At 42.9% G+C, this 20,047-nt stretch overlaps 3 protein-coding genes, 2 long non-coding RNA genes and 1 pseudogene across 6 annotated transcripts; 1 reads left to right on the top strand and 5 right to left on the bottom strand.

The window, feature by feature from the left end:
* Window positions 1-2,216: 2,216 nt before the first annotated feature.
* Window positions 2,217-2,699, bottom strand: LOC136464949 (uncharacterized). The gene is made up of 3 exons (XR_010761308.1): window positions 2,666-2,699; window positions 2,389-2,560; window positions 2,217-2,308 (listed from the first exon to the last, which is right to left on the bottom strand). It is a non-coding gene; the product is annotated as an uncharacterized lncRNA (long non-coding RNA).
* Window positions 2,700-3,238: 539 nt separating this feature from the next.
* LOC136465782 (uncharacterized) lies at window positions 3,239-4,093 on the bottom strand. The gene is made up of 4 exons (XM_066464386.1): window positions 3,983-4,093; window positions 3,823-3,891; window positions 3,577-3,735; window positions 3,239-3,486 (listed from the first exon to the last, which is right to left on the bottom strand). The coding sequence occupies exons 1-4, from the start codon at window positions 4,091-4,093 to the stop codon at window positions 3,355-3,357; spliced, it is 471 nt and encodes a 156-aa protein (XP_066320483.1). The 3' UTR covers window positions 3,239-3,354.
* A 231-nt stretch (window positions 4,094-4,324) lies between these two features.
* Window positions 4,325-5,390, bottom strand: LOC136463645 (uncharacterized). 2 transcript variants are annotated; one of them, XR_010761053.1, is made up of 4 exons: window positions 5,259-5,390; window positions 5,038-5,174; window positions 4,843-4,959; window positions 4,325-4,658 (listed from the first exon to the last, which is right to left on the bottom strand). It is a non-coding gene; the product is annotated as an uncharacterized lncRNA (long non-coding RNA). The 2 variants fall into 2 exon arrangements; XR_010761052.1 differs by lacking the exon at window positions 4,325-4,658 and having other exon boundaries at window positions 4,829-4,959.
* On the bottom strand, window positions 5,385-7,615 carry LOC136463644 (uncharacterized). The gene is made up of 4 exons (XM_066462617.1): window positions 7,391-7,615; window positions 7,150-7,293; window positions 5,947-6,054; window positions 5,385-5,848 (listed from the first exon to the last, which is right to left on the bottom strand). Exons 1-4 carry the CDS (start codon window positions 7,460-7,462, stop codon window positions 5,390-5,392), a joined length of 783 nt encoding a protein of 260 aa, XP_066318714.1. The 5' UTR covers window positions 7,463-7,615; the 3' UTR covers window positions 5,385-5,389.
* On the bottom strand, window positions 7,532-8,877 carry LOC136465783 (uncharacterized). The gene is made up of 5 exons (XM_066464387.1): window positions 8,753-8,877; window positions 8,584-8,664; window positions 8,231-8,290; window positions 7,826-8,057; window positions 7,532-7,752 (listed from the first exon to the last, which is right to left on the bottom strand). The coding sequence occupies exons 1-5, from the start codon at window positions 8,861-8,863 to the stop codon at window positions 7,532-7,534; spliced, it is 705 nt and encodes a 234-aa protein (XP_066320484.1). The 5' UTR covers window positions 8,864-8,877.
* A 3,370-nt stretch (window positions 8,878-12,247) lies between these two features.
* On the top strand, window positions 12,248-14,581 carry LOC136463646 (7-deoxyloganetin glucosyltransferase-like; annotated as a pseudogene).
* The last annotated feature ends 5,466 nt before the right edge of the window (window positions 14,582-20,047 follow it).

Here is a 20,047-nt window from a genome sequence, read left to right on the forward strand (position 1 = left end):
ACAATGGTCAAGGGTCAATATTTATACCCTAGACAAAATGTGAGTCCTTAAGGACTACGATTTACAAAGGAACTTCTAAACAAACTTGGAAACTTACGATTCCTTACCCTAAACTTATAGATTCCTTTATTAATACAACTCTCATCTTTCCGATCGGTCTTGCTTGCCATCTTCTGTTTTTCCCGAATGGAGTTACCGCCTTCCAGAGTAACGGACCGCACAAGCATTTAGCCAACCGCTTGTGTTGTTTGCCGAACACCCTTCTTCCCGCATGTGGGTCTACCTGTCATCTTCCAGAATCGACCAAAATCCAGTGTTAACACATGCCCCCAATCAAGAAAAGCATGGTTGCATACATAATCAATATGCAAGAAATGGTTGCACAGAATATACAGATGGAACAGCCCCCACATCTTGGCCTACCTCCGACAAACCTTCATCTAACACAAACACAGATCACATAGGACAGAGCACAAAGGACAATTTCTTTCTATGGAAGGATAATGATAAAAACTTGGTGTGGGCTGACACAAAACACAACAAACATAAGACAAGGTGTGTTAGCACAAATCACAAAGGACAATTTCTTTCTATGGAAGGACAAGGATAAAAACTTGGTGAGGGTAAGCACAATCACAAATAACAAAGAAATCACAAGAAACATATAACAAGGCGACTCATATTGTCATCATATGATCAATTCAACAACTATCAATGAGTTAAAAAGCAAGTGCTACACAGACTAAATTTAAAAAATGCAAAACTCACCTGTTGCCATGGTACTGAGGACAAAGGATCTCAATAAGATGCTTGGTTGGACTTTAACTGACCGCGTACCCTCATGGTGCTTCTAGTATCCATGCATAAAAGTCATACTTCAACATCTTGGTCTGTAAGAACAAAATCAAACTCATAATAATATAACAAAGACCCAATTGAACTATCTATAAACAAGAAGACAAGAGGAACATGCACAACCCTCAAACTTCTCCTTGTCTTCCCTATAAAAGGTTAGTAGTACACAACAAAAAACACTTATAGAGAAAACCATAAAGCTAGAATAATGGGTACAAAAGAGTTAACATCAGCAATCCAACAGAATATTATCATCTTGTTTACTTTAGCCTCTTCAATGTATATTAAAATTTACAACCACTTTAGCATCAAATGCTCTCACCAAACTAGCTACTTCTTTACAAAGTGGCATGCACTCATAGCAAGAACCTACACCCTATATTGACCTAAACGCAAGATCTAGAGACAAGCCTCAAATCAAGCTCCCTGATTCAAATTGCCAGAGACCTGAGAAAGAAAAAAATAGAAACAAACAATCAGATTCAAAAACATGAAGTTATAATAAACAAAGTGACTGTTGGAACTAATATTACCTCCTTCACTTTGCATGTACCATCATATGCACTATTGTATTCATTGAAAACCATGTCATTAACAAGTTTGATGCGAAGTTGACTAATATCATCTTCGGTGTACTTCTCCAACATATTCAGATGGACTTCAAAATGCTCTAGATTCTTTATAGCATACACACCACTATCATTGATTATGCTGAAAAAAGAAAAACAAAAAGGGAAAAACAGGAAACAATGGGACTATAAGCACAAACAAAATCCACATGATCTATATAAATCAAAGGACTACATTTCAATCACATACTTATCAGATTGCTGGGGTACAGTTCCAAAGAAGACATGGAATGCATGTAAGCCATAGTTCGATATTAACAACTTGTTTCCAGACGGTGGCCAAGTTTTCTAGCTACAAATCAGGCAAAAAGAAAATGACTACACCATGCAAAATAATATTTGTTTCGATGAAGGATATAGTAAACTACTGTAGCACTGAAAATAATGGGAAAAACTGCCACTGCAATACTGAAAAATAGACAAATGGTGCATATACAAATACAAACTGATACTTACAAATTCATCTTTCACAGCTTTGTGGAAAGCTGAGTCTACTCCAAAGCACACTGTGCATGAATCCAAGATTATACACCATCTCAGGCTAAAATACAGTACAACAACATACCACCGATCATGGAAGAGTATTGGAAAATAGAGCTGACAAAATAACAAACATTGTGATTATTAGTAACATCACATAGTAGGACTAGAACACAACATTTATGCTAGTACTCTTTTTCAAACAATAGAGAAGATATGTTACGCACATAGTCGCTGGATGTTAAAGGCCTAGCACGATGAGCACCCTTAAAGCATCTCACAGCAGTCTCAAATAGCTCCTTCTCCTTCTCATCATCACGACCATGATTTCCAATAAGATAATCCTATAATAACAAATTGACCGATATTATTTCCATATAGCGCAAACATATAGTTTACAAAGAATACATCAACGACTACTAACCCCAACTTTAGAGAAGAAGTAATGCTTTCTAGAATCCCTGGGGTGTTTTCTAAGGAACAGCAGCTTGCAAAATGCGTTCACTACAAAATGGTTGACCTTTCCGCCAGGCCGAAGAGAAGATGAAAGTGCACTCAACAAGACAACAACAAACCCATAATCCACCACTTTTAGACTGCAAACACAAAAACAAAACAATTCACAGTGAATTGGTACAAGTATTAACACATGGTGCTGCACAAGGCTAAGAATGGGAAAATTGTGTAAATTTCAAACTTACTTCAAGTGTTCGCTGCTTTCTCCCATCTTCAAAATAGCTTCATACACATCAGATTCAAGTTTGGACACACTAATCTTGGATTGAGGGATGATAAAAGGGCTGATCTTGTACATGCTGGGCTTCGCAAGCCGTCTAGGACTGATGAATAGCAACCTTTGAACTCGAAGACTGCCAAACAGCTTCACTGGACGACTCAGAGTTCAATACAAATCCATTGCTGCCAACTAGACTTTGCAGACAAGCAAGGCCCACCAACCACAGACTTTTCACGATGGGATGGAAGACGTGATTGAATAGGTGTCTGCAAAACATACAACAAGGAACACATAAAATTGTTCGAAAAATGGAAAAACTAATAGTGTTAGAGCAAGGATCTAATAATTTCAATATATCCTAAAACTGCATCACAAAAAATCACACAAACACAATACGATACACTTACAAAGAAAAAAGAAGGGGGCATTTACTCCAAATATATATACAACACTAGTACTGGTTCGCAAGAGTATGAACATTACTACAACTACTTATACAAGCTATTACATGATCCAAAAGCAGCCCCAACTGCTACCATGTAGCATTGTACTAACTACTTCCCCTTCTACTACCATGTCTCCAAAAAAGATAAAGCAAAAGGAAGCAGGCACCATCACATTATCTCCCACCACAAACTTTCCAGAATGATAAGATTAGGTACGCCTATTTACAATTTTTATAGGATCTCCATAAGGACTGACTGCAGCAAGAGGAATAGGTTGACTTGGATCTTCTTCGATCTCAGAATATTCAGTTAAAGGTAAAGACTCCATACGGATAACGTCCTAAAACAACAATAAATACAGAAATAAGACCAGAGAGATCAAAAGTTACATCACAATACAAAATCGATATAATGCAATAGGGAGGATTACATTTTCAACATTCCCATTTATCTTAGTCCCAGCATTTCCAGTGCCAATGGTCTCCTCATTGCTCACATTACCACCTCTAGGAGACGTCGGCTTATCAACAAAAACCCATTCTTTAGATGCAGACCTAGATTTCAAGTTCAAGTTGCTTTTGGTTTCAACCTATGAAAAAATGAAACTAAATCAGGTGGGAAAACATTCCTTGTACATCAAAAACTACTTGGCATCTACAGAAACAAAACAACATACATTTCCAGGGACACCTCCATGGGAGATATTAGCACCAACTTTCTGACCTGAAGTAGAAACTCTACTCAACTGCAGCAACAAAGAATAAATAAAATTTCATATACATAATATATAATGACTTAGCATGGGAAGAATAAACAAGATGGAAGAGGACATGTACCATAGACAACGCTCTATCAAGAGGACAAGATGTATCACAAGTTGTACCAACAGGGCGCCTCAAGTTAGGATCTGCAACATAATTTCCTAAGTCATCTAGTTCTTCAAACATTCTGAACGAAGGTACACTAGGGCTACGAAAGAATGGAGTCTTCGTCTTCAGACAAGGTTCCTTGACTAGGTGCTTTTCCAGCAAAAAAAATATAAGACAATAAAGAAGGCTGAAACTTAAATGAAATAAAAAAGTCATATTGCACAATTCAAATACTACAATTGCAGAATTACAAAGGTGCAATTTACTGATAAAGAGAATGCAACATAAAAAATAGGGACTAACCATTAAGATCTTGAGCAGAAACTGCATTTTCATCCAAGTCAGCTCTAGAACCAGCTTGAGCATTCTCCACTCCACAAGGACCAAGACCACTCAGAGAACCAATAGCATTCCTTAGACTCGGTGCTTCTCCTGTTTGTCCTACATAGAGACCATGCTCAAACATGAGCCCAATTCATATATCTTAGATTTCGTAAAGCATTTTTTTTCATCAGCGGGACAAACCTGGGGCCCTCTCAACTGTACCAACCAAGGAGATAGCAGCGGCCGCATAAGTTGTCTCGCCTTCATGAACAGTAGGAACCAAGGGGGAAGCAGTATATGCAATAGTTGCTTCGCCTTCCTAAACAATAGAGAACAGAATGAAACAAGTCTATTCAGTAGGGTATTTCATTTACTACATCAATACCTAGTAGTGTATATTACTAACAGCAAAAATATGCTGGAACCTATGCCTATCTGATCATGGAATAGCAGAACAGCTACAAAAGCATATAAAAACAAGAACCAAATAATGCAAAACTCACTTTTAGATGGAGCTTTTGACGTTTAGTTGCAACATTAGTAGTTAACACTTGGTCTTCCTCAATAACTACAGTATTATCCTTGTTACATCCATTTCCAGTTTGATCCGGCACAGTTGCCTAAAAAGACAAAAGTGACCCAACAATTTAGAAAATACACAACTGAAGACAAATAAAATGATAAATAGGAACATTCACCTCAGCATTATGATCTTTTATGTGACTCAGAGGGGACTTGCCAAGACGTTGAGAGAGTCGAGTCCTAGACGCTACACTATTGGCGCTCGAATATTGTGATGCACATCTTTTCCTCTTCCTTTTACTTATAGCTGAACCTGAAAATAATCATAAGATTATGAACACACATACAAACAAATCAACTAAATGCAGAAATAAATGTTACACAACATTCCATGTACCTTCAGCTGATGAGTCTTTGGAAGGAATAATTTCAGTTGACTGAGAAGCACGACAATTCTCACCACCAGATCCATCGTATAATCCATCAGATTCAATTTTATCAGTCACAGAGCATTCTTCTTCATTTGTTTCAGTAGGAGCAAGCAACTGTAGGATGCACATCTTCAATAATGGTATTATTTGCAGCAGTAGCAGCACCATCCACTTCTTTCATAGCTGTTTTACTTGTATCACCAGCCATTCCCGCATCAAAGACATCATCTTGCACAACAAAATGTCCTGGAGAAGGCAGTGGGGCTTCATATTCAGCACGGACAGCATCATCATCACCATTATGATGTGCTGGAGAAGGAAGAGGAGCTTCATATTCAGCAGGGATACCATCAACAACTCCATCATCACCATCATCATGTCTTGGAGGGGGCACTCTAGCAGCAGAACCCTCAGCCTCATCAGAAGCATCACCACCACGATTAATTACATGAGTCCTATGCATGTACATAAACATCTTAGCAACAAGTGTGCCCGGGCTCCTAAAGCCTAGTCTTGTATGGTGGTTTTCAAAAATATTGCACATGTTATCCATGTCCTGTAATGCCAAGTTAATAGTAACATATGAATCATGTAAATTTCATTATACAAGAGTAATGAAATGATCAAATCAAAGGATTGCACAAAGACACATACATTTGTCCTGATGAAATCACAACGTCTATCCAAAGTTCTCCTAAAAAGAGCACAAGCCTCTTCCGGTAGATACTCTTCAGCATAGCATGTGTCATCGATGGATTTCACCTACATAAAATCAACTCAACCAGTGATCTCAAAAAACCCTTATAGCTAATACAACTCTAGATGTGCATTAGAAGTCAACAAAAACCCAATAACAGAATGTTAACAAGGCATGGGCAGCCACACAAACTTCATAGAGAACTAGGGGCTATTAGATTACCATCCAACGCCCCAGGATTCATCATGCATGTATGATTTTTAGAATAAAATTTAGAGAAGATATTTTCTATTTCAACACAGCTTTCTTTCAGTACGGTGTTCAGACCATTTATTTGGCTAAGAGAAGTAAAGGAGAGCTTTTATTTGGATAGGACAAGTAGATGTAGAAAGTTTTGAGATATCACACAGCAGATAAATTACTTCTAAAACTTAATAAATACTGCACAGGACAAAATGAAACACTGCCTGCAACTACTACAAAGATATAAAAAAGGAAAAAGTTACAGAAAGATTTGTTCTTCTATGACTACAGAACATTATCAATCCATCAAGATAATTGGCTAAAACATGCTTCTTCAATGTATTACCAAATTTCACTAAATAGATAGCCACTGGTTCTAAAAACTAAACAGGCAGCCTCTGAAATTAATCACAGTCAGACCAACAACATCGCTACAGAAATCACAATCTTGAGCTATGAACTTAATACAAGAATGACACTTGCACAGATTTAACATGCATATTGCACATGCTTATAACTAAAATTGCAATGGTCGTAACTTGTAATTTATATTATTGGTGATTGCAATAAATGCCTTTGATCAAGTAAGCAACCTAAGATCAACACTCAAGATTTTTGGTAGATTTTTTTCATACTAGACAATACAACACCAATGTATATTGGACAAGCAAAACCACAATAAATAGATGAAAAGTTGTGTTAGCAGAATCAGAAGAGAATTTTTTCTAAGAAAGCACAAGGTCAACATTTTGCTGACAGTAAGAATCAGAAGAGCCTTAGGGCACTAAGACTAAGAAACATTTATACAACTCCAGAAAGATCTAAACTCATGCAGCAAGGATACATGATACATCAATAAAGCTCATGGATACACAACATCACAACTACAAATATGAATTTTCAGGTTCACTACTCACCGGTCGCTTTCCATAAATGTCACCAGACACACGATCATATGAAGCAAAGGTCTTGATCATCGAGCCCTTCCAACAATGGATTCTTGGCAGATCTAGGGGCAGCTGATTACGTACTCCAAAGTTGATATAATCAAGATAATAACCCTACATATGATTTCAAAGGCATCACTAAAACATGCTGCATAACCAAAAAACGGACAACTGAATAAAGGAAAAAAAATACAAATATAGGCACACTTACAGCTAGAAAGTATCTGCAACCACCAATTGTACTCCGATGCTTCTTTCTGTAGTTTGTAATGGAAGAAAACATCCAATCATAGATGAACTTTGACCAATTCCATTCTTTCACCTTAGATACATCAATCAATGCACCTAGATACTACGGGCTCGGATAAGTACTAGAATTAGCACAAAGAAATGTAGACAAGGCTACAACCATGAAGTATCGAAGCACGTCATCATCAGATAACGTGCCTCCTACCAACTTGTCCCCAAATGTCTTGATCATGGGCAAAGAGGGCTCTTTGATTGCTGAAAGGAAGTTGCTCTTCGTAGACTCAGTATAATTCTCCTTAATATCTTCACCATCATTTGGAAGCCCTAAAAAGAGATGGACTGACAATGGATCCAATGGAATCACTTTCCCTCCAACTACTATGTCACTACAACTCACATCTACTTGATCTGCTATCCATTGCACAAAGCCTCTGGGTGCTGAGCAACCATCGTACTCCTAGTAAAATTCCAAAGCCATGATGCCTGATAATTTTCTTTTTGCGCTCATCCAACTTTGCTATTATCTTTTCTCCAAAGTACTTGCTATTAAACCTACTTCCTGGTCTCTCTGATGTACCTGCAGCGCCACTCAATTTCCCTTTACCTCTACCTCTAACTGTTCTGATACTCTGTAAAACAATGCAACAAAAAAGAAAATCTGGTTAGGATACTAGAATCACTAAACATGGTGACAAATTTAGCAAAAAACTTGATTAGTTGGCTATGTTTTTTGAACAAAACCTATTCCCTGAAATATCATGCTCATCATGCATCCGCTCAATCGTAATGCTACTGAATTTACCTTTCTAGTCTGGACACCTGAACCCCTTGCTTTCCCTTTCTTCTCAACAAACTTAGCAAACTGAGAATACATAATAGAAACAAAAATATCAGGTACAGTTCAAATGCAAATAGCACTATACAAGAACAAAAGTGCATGATGAGATCAAGCATTCAAGAACAGAAAAGAAAAATAGGCAAGGACCAATGCCACCAGTATCACTCAATCATCTACAGTATAATAATCATGCAGTATATACAGGAACAATAAACTAGCATGGACCCTAAACTACTACTACTACAGGAGTAATACAAAACTAAAACAGCCACAACACGATATATCAGATATTAACAGACAAAGGTTTCAGAACATACTCCACAAACGGCTTTTTGAACATGCTTCAAAGTTTTCAGCATTTCACTAGTATCAATATTATCATCTTCAGGATTTGGATCCTAAAAAAGGCAACAAGATATATCAAATATCAAATTATTATAATACACAAGTGCACACACAAAAACAAAGTCAAAATGAACTTAGTACCTCGCCATCATTGAAAGGATCAGAGGTTTCCTCTTCTGAGTTGTTAGGAAGATCATCCTCACTCTCACCATTTGTAGACTCACCATCAGAAAGAAACTCATCATCATCCATGGCTACATAACAAAAAAATGGTTAATGATCTCATTGCTAGCTGCAGTAAAAAACCAATCGAATTGAAATTTAGCAAAGCTCTCTACAGATGAGGGGTCAGGGCCTAGCATGTCAAGTGCATAAGAAGCTAAAATTACTAGTACAAGGACTTCTATATAAAGAAGGAAATTACTAGAACAGGAGCATGATTTTGACCAGAACACCTAGATGCTTGACATGCTGCTTGTGGACTAGTATTGCTCACCCTATAGAATTTTCATATATTGTGCAAAGGAAATTCAGTCCTGAAATGCGGAATGCATAGCACTCTCATGGTTTCTTATTAATATGCAGATAGTACAATAGTATAGTACAACACATAATTCAGTTATCAAAATTACATAACAAAGGCACACAAAATCAGTTTTAGGACCACTGACATTCTACATGATTAGATCTAACAAAGAAACAAATCAATGTCAACCAAACAAACCAGTGGTCAAAATCCCTGATTGATCTATCAACTCCTAAAATAAAGTCGTTGAGCCGATTAGTACAATCTGATTCCAATCTGGCAGGAAAAGGGGCAAATGGGCGACAGAGTTGCAACAACCTTGCCCAATGCCCATACTCCACAAAGAATCAAACAAATTGTGTCTTAATAACACACAGCCATGTAATCCTTCCACGATCAGGTGCCACATGTGTATCACCTATGTCAAGAGGGTGCACAACGACTGACTGAAATACCAGGAGCCCATAAAACTCCAAAACATGCAGTAAGTTGTGGGAGCTTAAACAAATTTCTAAAATAAACCATGCATGTGAGCTCAAACTTATAAAAACAGATCCCAATATATGCAGTACTTGCCAAAGTCAGGAGACGGTAAAAACTGGATGAGCTCCATGCAATTACTAAAAAATGTTATTGTAACAAATCAATATTGCTCCATCCAATTGTGCAACCTCAAACACCATGTGGTCCATTGCAATTTTGTCAGCTATGTTATCTTAGAAGAGGCCTACTGCATGCAAGAACCAATCACATGAAGAACACAGACACATGCAGACACAAACACAAAAGCTTCTTAAAGAAACAGAATATGACCACAAAAGTAATAAGAGCTGACGGTGGATACGTCCAACAGGGAACTGAAAAGCACAACAGTGAAAATTAGCAATCACATATCAAAGCTAAACTCTGCATAGCCACAGAATAACAACAAAAACAGAGCTTGTGCATTTGCACCACTTAATGAAAAAACCACACCAATATCAAAGCTGTGACAGTAGACCATAAACTCAAAGAATGTACTAGTGACTACAAATAATAAGCATCAAGGCTAGACAAGCGATAAGAGCAGCAACATGTAGCGACAAATATGTTCCACCGCGAGTGAAAATGATGCATCAACACAAGACCTAACCAAAACAAAGTACTACAACAGATTGCACAGGGTAGTTTAGCACTATTGATGGATCAGGTCCACGAGATTTCCCTTTACATCTTGTCACCCACCAAATACCCATTTCCAAGCAAGGGAAAGGAATGCTGAAGTACCATTTCCTCATCAGGAGCTCTGACCACATAATCAATCAATCATCACGAAATCTAGACTGCCCAAACGCATGTCAATAGCTCACCGCCTCAGAATCAACACAAATTTTAAAACCCTGACATAGGCTGAAATCATAACCTACCAGAACCTACAATTGCTCAAAAGAACAGACAGTCATCTCAAGAGAACAGACACAGCCATGTGCACGGTAGCCCACATAACACAGCAAGACAGACCAAGCTCTGCTTTAGATCTACAAGCTTGGCAGAACAATAGAAGCCCTAAATTTTCAAAAAACTGACATAAGGCAATGGCCATCCATTGTTCAATTGGATACATGGTACAATGACAGCTAATCCAACAAACCCTAATCCACACCAACGGTGCGATGAACCCTCTGAATCCACACACCACCAAACCCTAACATGAGCCCATCGAATCGAAATCACCAGATCCACACCACCAAATCGCAACCAAAATGGGTCAAAATAAAGGGAAGAGGGAGCCGTACTACCTGCTGACCTCCGCCGCGACGCACCCTCCGAATCAAAAAGCGAGGAAGAAGACCGAGCAGACCTACGCCGTCGTCGTCGCCGTCGCCTTCGGCGTCGCCAAGGAGGAGGGAGAGAAAGGGAGAGGAAGCGAAATGGACAGGAGTGGACCGAGTGGAGCGGAGACTTCTCGGCAGGCGCGACGATCCAAAATTGAACAGTAAAGTGGGTCCCACATGTCAGCGACGGAGCGGGTGGAAAACAGACCGCACAAGCGCGCGCCGTCGATGCCCCATCCGACGAAGGACAAATCGCGTGTTTTCTCCAACAGAAACACGCGAGTGTCCTTTAGCAATACCGAAAACGGGCCTGTCTACCTGCGAAAAAGCCACGGCACACACGGCAAATCGAACCTAGAAACCATGAAATCGTAAACAACCAAAACCTAATTAACGCGAACAACTACAGAAACAACCACATCCTTCAAAACCAGATCTACAGATCGACACCAAACTTAAAAAACATCTGAGCTGACCACTAAAAACAGATGAGCAAGCACCATTGCTCAACTTGGCTACGAATCCACTTCTTACAAGCAATCCAAACCGAAACCCCTAACAAAATCAAAGAGAAGTAAATCGAATCAACAGGGACAGGGGGTTTTCAAACAACAAACCTCGACGAAGCAAGCGCAGAACGCAGCTAGCTGCTGACCTCAAGCTATGGCAGAGACGAGCGAGCCGCGGGCGGCATCTTGCGGGCAGCATCTTGAGGCGAGGCGCGGGCGCGGCATCTGAAGCTGGGGTGCTTGTCGTGGAGCGACGGAATCCGAGGCCGGGCGAGGCCTACACGCGGCACGCGCTCGTCCGAGTGACCGAGAAGGCGGCGGCGGCTTCCGAGCGAGAAGATGGGAAGGGGAGAGAGGGAGATGCCGGCGCGGGCGGCAGAAGGCGCTGCCGTGGCGTGGGATGGGGAGGACCACGGGAAAATCGCCACCCGTGACGAGCTCGAGAAACCCCGATTCCTTTCGCGCCTTTCGAGGAATAAAAACTAGTATATACTGAGAATTTTGGCCGGTCCGTTGCTCCGTTCGGTGTTAGCGGGTGCAGTGGATCACGCCCGGACCCAATAGGAACCAAACACAGCACAGGAACCCAATGGAAACCATCCCAGCGCACGGATCGCAAACTCCATCCAACGGAGGAGGCATCGCCTGAAACAGAGACAAAATTCAGGCGACTGTGCTATAGGAAAAGTGAAAAAAAAATTATACTTATTTGGTTTCAATAAATATGATATTTTTATATTAACTTTGTCAAACACAAAATGCGAGTTTCATGTAAAGCCAAAGTCGCTCTAAGTCCCATTGAACAAGCTGATAAGTGTTGGCGTACTATACATAACAAAGGGTACAAGAAAGTAAAGGGCTGCTTGATTCATGTAGTGGCTTTGGCTCGTCTTGCTGGATCGGCGTGAGCCACGAAGAGCTCGCTCGCTATGCTGGATCGACAATTTATCTTGTGATCCGCATAACTGTGTTCTATCGTTGGATTAAAGGACACTACAATTGGATGGTGGCTTGACACTTGCTTGACGCAATCAAACAAGAGTTGGGAGGTTCTAGTCTAGTCAAAAAGTGTGTGCCATTAGGTCGCCCAAGATAAATTGTCGGCCTGCTTCTCATCGGTCTTCACCTGCTCAATTTATGCAGTAAACTACAATCAAGTCAAGATATACTGCACAAACAAGGAACAGTTCGATCCCTTCCATTGTCCCAGGTGGCCTGTGGCCAGGAGGAAAGCAAACATGAGCGCTGCTACTCTGCCGGCCAGCCAGAAGCCGCACGCGGTCTGCGTGCCGTTCCCGGCGCAGGGCCACATCACGCCGATGCTGAAGCTGGCCAAGATCCTCCACGCCAGGGGCTTCCGCGTCACCTTTCGTCAACACCGAGTACAACCACCGCCGCCTCGTCCGCTCCCGCGGCGCCGCCGCCGTCGCGGGCCTCACGGGGTTCCGCTTCGCCACCATCCCGGACGGCCTGACGGAGTCCGACGCCGACGCCACGCAGGACCCGGCGACCATCAGCCACGCCACCAAGCACAACTGCCCGCCTCACCTGCGAAGCCTGCTCGCCGGGCTGGACGGCGTGACGTGCGTCGTGGCGGACAACCTGATGAGCTTCAGCGTGGACGCCGCCAGGGAGGTGGGCGTGCCGTGCGCGCTCTTCTGGACGGCCAGCGCCTGCGGCTACATGGGCTACCGCAACTTCCGCCTCCTCATCGACAGGGGCATCATCCCCTTCAAAGGTATGCTCTGCTGCCTCTGGTCCCTCTGCATCCCTATCCAATCCGTCGAAAGCCATGCGATTTCTTTTTTGGGTGGCGCAGACGAAGAGCAGCTGACGAACGGGTTCATGGACACGCCGGTGGACTGGGCGCCCGGCATGAGCAAGCACATGCGGCTCAAGGACTTCCCGACCTTCCTCCGCACCACCGACCCCAACGACGTGCTGATGACCTTCCAGTTACAGGAGGTGGAACGCTCGGAGTACGCGTCCGCCGTCGTCATCAACACCTTCGACGAGCTGGAGCAGCCGGCGCTCGACGCCATGCGCGCCATCATCCCGGCCGTATACACCATCGGCCCGCTAGCTTCCGTCACGGAGCAGGTCGTCGTCCGCAGGGGCCCCCTCGACGCTGGTGAGCTGCAGCCTGTGGCGGGAGGACCAGTCCTGCCTCGCGTGGCTGGACGCCAGGAAGCCCCGGCCGCGGTCGGTGGTGTACGTGAACTTCGGGAGCGTGACGGTCATGAGCGGGCAGGAGCTGGCAGAGTTCGCGTGGGGGCTGGCGAGCAGCGGCCACGACTTCCTGTGGGTCGTCCGGCCGGACGTCGTCAAGGGCGACACCGCCTCGGCCGCGGCGCTGCCGCCGGGGTTCCTGGAGGCGACCGAGGGCAGGGGCCTCCTGGCGAGCTGGTGCGACCAGGAGGCAGTGCTGCGGCACGAGGCGGTGGGCCTGTTCCTGACGCACAGCGGGTGGAACTCGACGCTGGAGAGCCTCGGCGCCGGGGTGCCCATGCTGTGCTGGCCCTTCTTCGCGGAAGCAGCAGACTAACTTGCCGGTACAAGTGCGTCGAGTGGGGCGTGGCGATGGAGGTCGGCGACGACGTGCGGCGGGAGGCCGTGCAGGCGAGGATACGGGACGCGATGCGTGGGGACAAGGGGAAGGAGATGGCGCGCAGGGCGGCGGAGTGGAGAGAGGACCGCCGCGGGGTCGGCGGCGAGGTCGCTCGCGAACCTCGACAGGCTGATCAACGATGTGCTGCTCTCTCCGGCACGATTGGGCGGCTAAATCAATATGGCTTGAATGATGTATGGCCCTGATCAAAGTTAGGCGATGCTGCGATGGATGAACGCTGATGAGGTCATCTACCGACTATCGAGAGTCTGAAATGGTTCTGTTTTTCTGCCCCCTTCGTGACTTTTGTGTCCGTGTGATGTATGCTTTTGGAAAGATAGTGTTCCCCTTTCGTCGCCTTAGCACGGTACTTAGACCATTTCAAATAGCTCCTTAAAACAAGAGTTTAATTTGTTTTTATTAAAAATGGCAATGCTCTATCCAGGAGGTCCGTCCGTTCGAACTGCCCCGTTGGTTTCAAGTGTTTTATCTCGATGTTGCATATGTTACTATGGCTCTATACACATGTTTCAAATGTTTCATACTCATGTAGCAAGTGTTTCATCCAAATATTGCAAAAGTAGATCTCTGTGTTGCATATGTTGCTATGACTATACACGCATGTTTCAAGTATTTAATCTGCTTCAGATGTATGTTGCAAGTATTTTATCTAGATATTTTAAAAGTAGGATTTGGGAGATCACATGTTTCATCTGACGCATCGTAACCTGCCCTGCTGCTGCTAGGGTGTCGTCAGTGGGTCACCGTTGTAACACCCCGATGTTACGTACCTGTTTAACAATAGTTTAAGGCTTAATAAAACCTAATGAATAAATTTTATTATGCTTGGTAATAAACTCTTGTAGGAAATGATACGATACATGTTTGTTTAAATCACCTTTGTGAATATAGTCAACATGTGTGATGTCAACCAACCTTGATTTTATGCTTAAACATCTCTAAATGAGTTTGCGAACAAAAGTTATTTAGGGTTCATGTTGAAAAAATATGGAGAAAATAATTAAAAATGCCAAAAAAACATACCTTGTTTTAATGGCTCGGTAGCATTTTAGAGGATAAATAAATAATTATTTTATATTGAAACTATAAAATATGTTGGTGTAATCTACAATTTCATGAAGATCTTATGTATAGGACGTGGGACCCAGTTCTTGACCTAACTCGCTGCATCGGGCGTCAAACAGAGGCACATGGCCACTGCCGCGCCCACGCCCTGCTCTGACCTCGCCCGTGCTCTAGCTACCCACATCGTGCACGGGGGTGCCTAGGCCGCCCATGCCCTGCTCATGTCCTTGCCACGCTGCCCTGCTCCCTGCACTCGCGCTCAAGTGGAGGTCGAGCCCCCCTCGCGCACCTCACTTCCTCGCTCCCCGCTAGCAGAACGCAAGCACCCACCATGGCCGAGCTTGGAGCCGAACTCGAGCACCATCGTCCTTGCCGCTGCACTCGGTCGCAGGCCAAGTTGATCTCTCCACCGCCTTCGCTCCGCTCCCCTCCATGCCCCATGTGCATCACCGGCTAGACTGCCTCCACCGCCACGCCTCGCAGCGCCGCTGTTGCCAGCCGTCGCCCGCCGCCCCGTAGCTGCCTGTGGCCGTGCCCCTACGGCCATGGCGGGATGAGTCGCGACCATCCCCATGTGCGTCTAGGGCCTAGCCATGCCCCTGCGCCACCACCCGACCGTCGGAGCAGCCCCGGCGTCGGCCATCGCAGCAGCAGCCGCAGTCGCTCGGGCCTAGCCTTCCGTGTGTCTTGTCCCGACCCATCCACAAGCCCCTGTGGGTGCGCACAGACCCCGTGCATGTAGCCGACCGGTCCATCGTCGCCACCGAGCCCTCCGTGGCCAGAAATCGGCCCTGCTGCGGCCCTTGGCTGCTCAGTGATGACGAGGAAGAAGAAGAGTAGGACCTCGCACTTAAATAGAAGCTTTTCTAGGGTTCCCAATGTAAATCTCGTGACTCACATGAATAGTACTGCTAGACTGCTGGTTGATTTAGGAAAAGTTTAGGGACCTCGGTGCAAAGTGTTTGTCTTTTATGATTTTTCCTTTTTTATGTTTTATTTGGCTGAAACTTTGAAAACTCATAGTAAATCGTAGAAAAATCATAAAAATGCCAAACTAGTTTTGTTACACTCCATACAACTAGATCTATGCACTAGATACATAATATGACATATTTTAGTACAAAAGTTTTGCTATAGATATTTGCCTATGTTTTTAATGCTAAATTTATATGTGCTGTTATATGAATTCAATTACTGTGAAATTTTTATGGTAGGTTACTTGTTGCATGCTTGTGCCTGTGGTAAAAATTTCATATCCAATGGATGTTAATTTACTGAGTTATTGATTTATCCTGTGTCAGATGCATTTATTGCTTTTAAATCTTAATTAACTGCTAGTAAATAATTTGCTTATCCTAAAATTATGAAATTTATGCAGTAGTTATGTTTAGTTAAGATGTATCACCCATAAATTTTTCATGTCCAAAAGAGATATTTGGTGTGTCACCTTTTTATTCCTTGGTTATAATTATTTAATCTTTCACATATGTTAGGTGTTTAGATTAGAGTTAATATACGTTTTTCTATACTATTTGTTTTACATGATGTATAGGCAAAGTGTGTTTAGTAAGTATAAGTATGCATGGCATGTTATGATAAGCTTTCACTTGTATGTTTAAAATACAAATGGTTGTTTTACTCGCTTGTGTGATAATAGTAACTCCCAAGTAAGTCGCTAGGAGAGGATGATGAGTCGAAGCTCCAACATTTAGTTACCCTTCACCGTGATGACATATTGCTTGTCTTGTAGTGTTTGTAAATGTCTTGTTATGCTTGTTTGACTTAAGCAAGCATTGCATTCATGCATATATCATTTAGGAACGGTAAAGAATCGATGGATCTTGTGAAGGATGTTGACGTCTAATGGGAAGATGGTATAACGGTGACCCACCTGAAGATGATGGTTGATCATGTTGAAGATGGAGCCAACTAACTTAGTGTGAATAAGTTACCCAAGCAAGCTTCGGTGCATAACCCCTATTTTTATAGCACTTATTCTTATATTGATGCATTAAGTTACAGGAGTTGCTTGAAACCCACCTACATAAATAGTTCTATCCTATGAGTCCTACTATTATGATAGGAATCGAATAGTATGCCATGCTATAGGACCTACGGTAGAAGTCAGGTGATGGACTGTCACTCACGAGAGATAGGTCATGGCTATTTTGTTACTGCTATCACATGGTTTTGGAGATGGATAATATATAATTGGAGACCAGCGAGAAGAGGAACAATGGTTTTTTTTCTAAATGGTTGGTGGGTGCCGTAGGGCTAGGCTCTAGGCGCTCGTTTTTCTGCCTATGTCGATTAAGGACTGTTCGTTAGTGGCGCTATGACAAGTTTGAAGGTACCAAACACATAACAGGGGCCCTAAGTTATAGTTGATCGTGAAGCTTAGTACTTTCTTATGACTAAGGTGCGCAAAACATTCACCGAAGTGTTTCTCTGGCCATTCTAATGGCTGTTTTTGGGAGGTGAATGTCCATGGACCAAACTTATGAGGAAGAAACCCATCACCGGTTCGTGGGGTGGGCCTCATAGGGTGGGTTCCCCAGGGTGGTTAGGTCATTTTGGGCCTTGGTCATATGATTGGAATGACTGCCTTGTACATGCTCTTTTGAGAGAAGTACGGGCATGTGTTTAGGATTACCCAAATGGATATACATCGATTGCAATCGCCGCCCTCCTCGGATATGGATACCACTTGTCGCACTACTGCTATCATAGTTAATGAAACTAGAACATGGAGATGATGATGAGGCTTATGCCGGATGATGAAATATATCCTAATTGCTTACCACATGCTTGAAAGGTAGTTTAGGTGCTTACCTAGAATGGTTAAGTAATAAACTTGATGTAACTGCTAAAACCTTGAATACCAGGATGCACTATTAGTAATGCTTCTCTGCAAAAACAACTAAACAGCTAGCCAAATAGCCTCTGCATATCCTTGAGAGTCGGGAGACTACTTGTAGGATCTCTGGTTAGCCTAGAGAGGGGGTGAATAGGCATGTTAAAACAAAACTCAAGTAGATGCCAAATTTCACCTGTGGCACTACCGCTTTGACCTCGCGGCACTGTCGGACAGCAGCACTGCCTGGGCTATAACAACTGGCACTACCGTACCTGCAGACAACTTCTAGTCACAGTTCAAAATGCAGTGAATGGAAACTTAGATCAGAGAAATTCCTTAGCTTCCTATAGGTATGAGGTTCACAGATCGAGAGCTAGGAGTGGTAGGAACTCCACACACAAGTAGATCGGCCACAAACCCTATATCTACCTCAACAACAATGTGAAATGCAAGTGAAGTAAATCAAGCACAAGGTGATAATGATTTATCCCAGTGGTTCAGCTCGCCACCAAGGCTTGCCTAAGTCCACATTGTTGAGGTTGCCACTAAGGCTAGGGCTTTGCAACTCTTCCTCGTTCTCAAGTCAAGAGAGTTACCTCTTGAGATGAGGGGTGAGTTTACTAGCTACAAGAGATGGTTACAAACCTCCTAAGGGCTGCCACATAAGTTGGCAAGCTCCACAGGCAACGCTCTAGCCATCTAGGAGCCAAGCTCCAAGAGTAACAAACATAACTACTGGCCAAAATATGAACCAAGTGCTCTTTAGGCTTTGGGAATCAGTGGATCTGCTCTCTAATTGAGTTTGGCACCTTTTTCTCGCAAGGATTGATGGGGAAATCAATGGAGAAGCTTGGGAGCTCAAGGTCACCAATGGAGGAGAGAGAGATGAGCACTTTTCTATTCTTAGGGTGAACTTAATGGTTCAGAGAGAGAAGAAGAATGTTGAAGAGGAAGGGGAAAGGTATAAATACCCCCTAGCCCCCAACTAGTCACTTAAGTCATGGCAGTGCCTCTTTCTAGGTGCGGCACTACCGCACAAGGCAAGACAGCAAGGGTAAGAGTAGGGATGAAAATGGTATGGATATTTTTCCGACCGTATTCGAAACCGAATCCGTTTAGAGGGATTGAGATCTATCCGTATCCGAGTCTGGATATCCAACATCCGATATCGTATCCGTATCCGAATACTCAAATCGCATATTTATGATGTCGATATCCAATCGTATCCTATCCAACATAGTTGACACTATCCGTATTCGAATCCTGAATCCGGACAGAAATATGAAAACAAATATAATATCGGTGATATCCGTCCGTATCCGATCCGTTTTCATCCCTAGGTAAGAGTGAAGTGCTAGGCTATCTTGGCTGAGTAACTGAGGATGTAGGTGTAAGATAGAGCACTTGGTAGCACTATGTTAGCTCAAGCATTGTGTCCCCCTTTATAGTATGGCTTTTTCCTATACTCAAATTCAAAATATAAAGAATTTAAACCTCCTTTGAGTTTGAAGCCATCGATATTTGTAATTGGGGGTACCTCCATTTCGTATAATATCCTCAATTATATATTCCTTGCTTGTCATCTTAATAAATCTCATTAGTCCTCTAATTGCGTGGTTATTATCACCAAAACCCACAATTAGGGCTTGATTGCACTTTCAATCTCCCCTTTTTGGTGATTTATGATAACTCAATTAGAGCTTACAAAAGATATGAAATACAACTGAGATTTTCAAGCCATGGATGTAGAGCCTCCCCCTAAATATGTGAATGGAAAATTGAATTCTTGAATTGGCATTAGAAGCCAAGAATCACATTTTAGTGAAAGTGATGGGGCTCCCCCTATATTCATGCTCCTGTGGGGTGCTACACACTGTGACAGATAATCAAACGTGATGCAAATGATAGTTCATGCACAACAAAATAGCTATGATAGCTAGGTGCTGGCACTGCCACTCCATAGCCATAGTACTGCCGCAGAGCGGCACTACCGGTCCTAGGTATGACACTGTCGCACTTGCTGTAACCTGCATAGG

The sequence above is a fragment of the Miscanthus floridulus genome, chromosome 7 (genome assembly GCF_019320115.1).
Source record: "Miscanthus floridulus cultivar M001 chromosome 7, ASM1932011v1, whole genome shotgun sequence".
NCBI lineage: Eukaryota > Viridiplantae > Streptophyta > Magnoliopsida > Poales > Poaceae > Miscanthus > Miscanthus floridulus.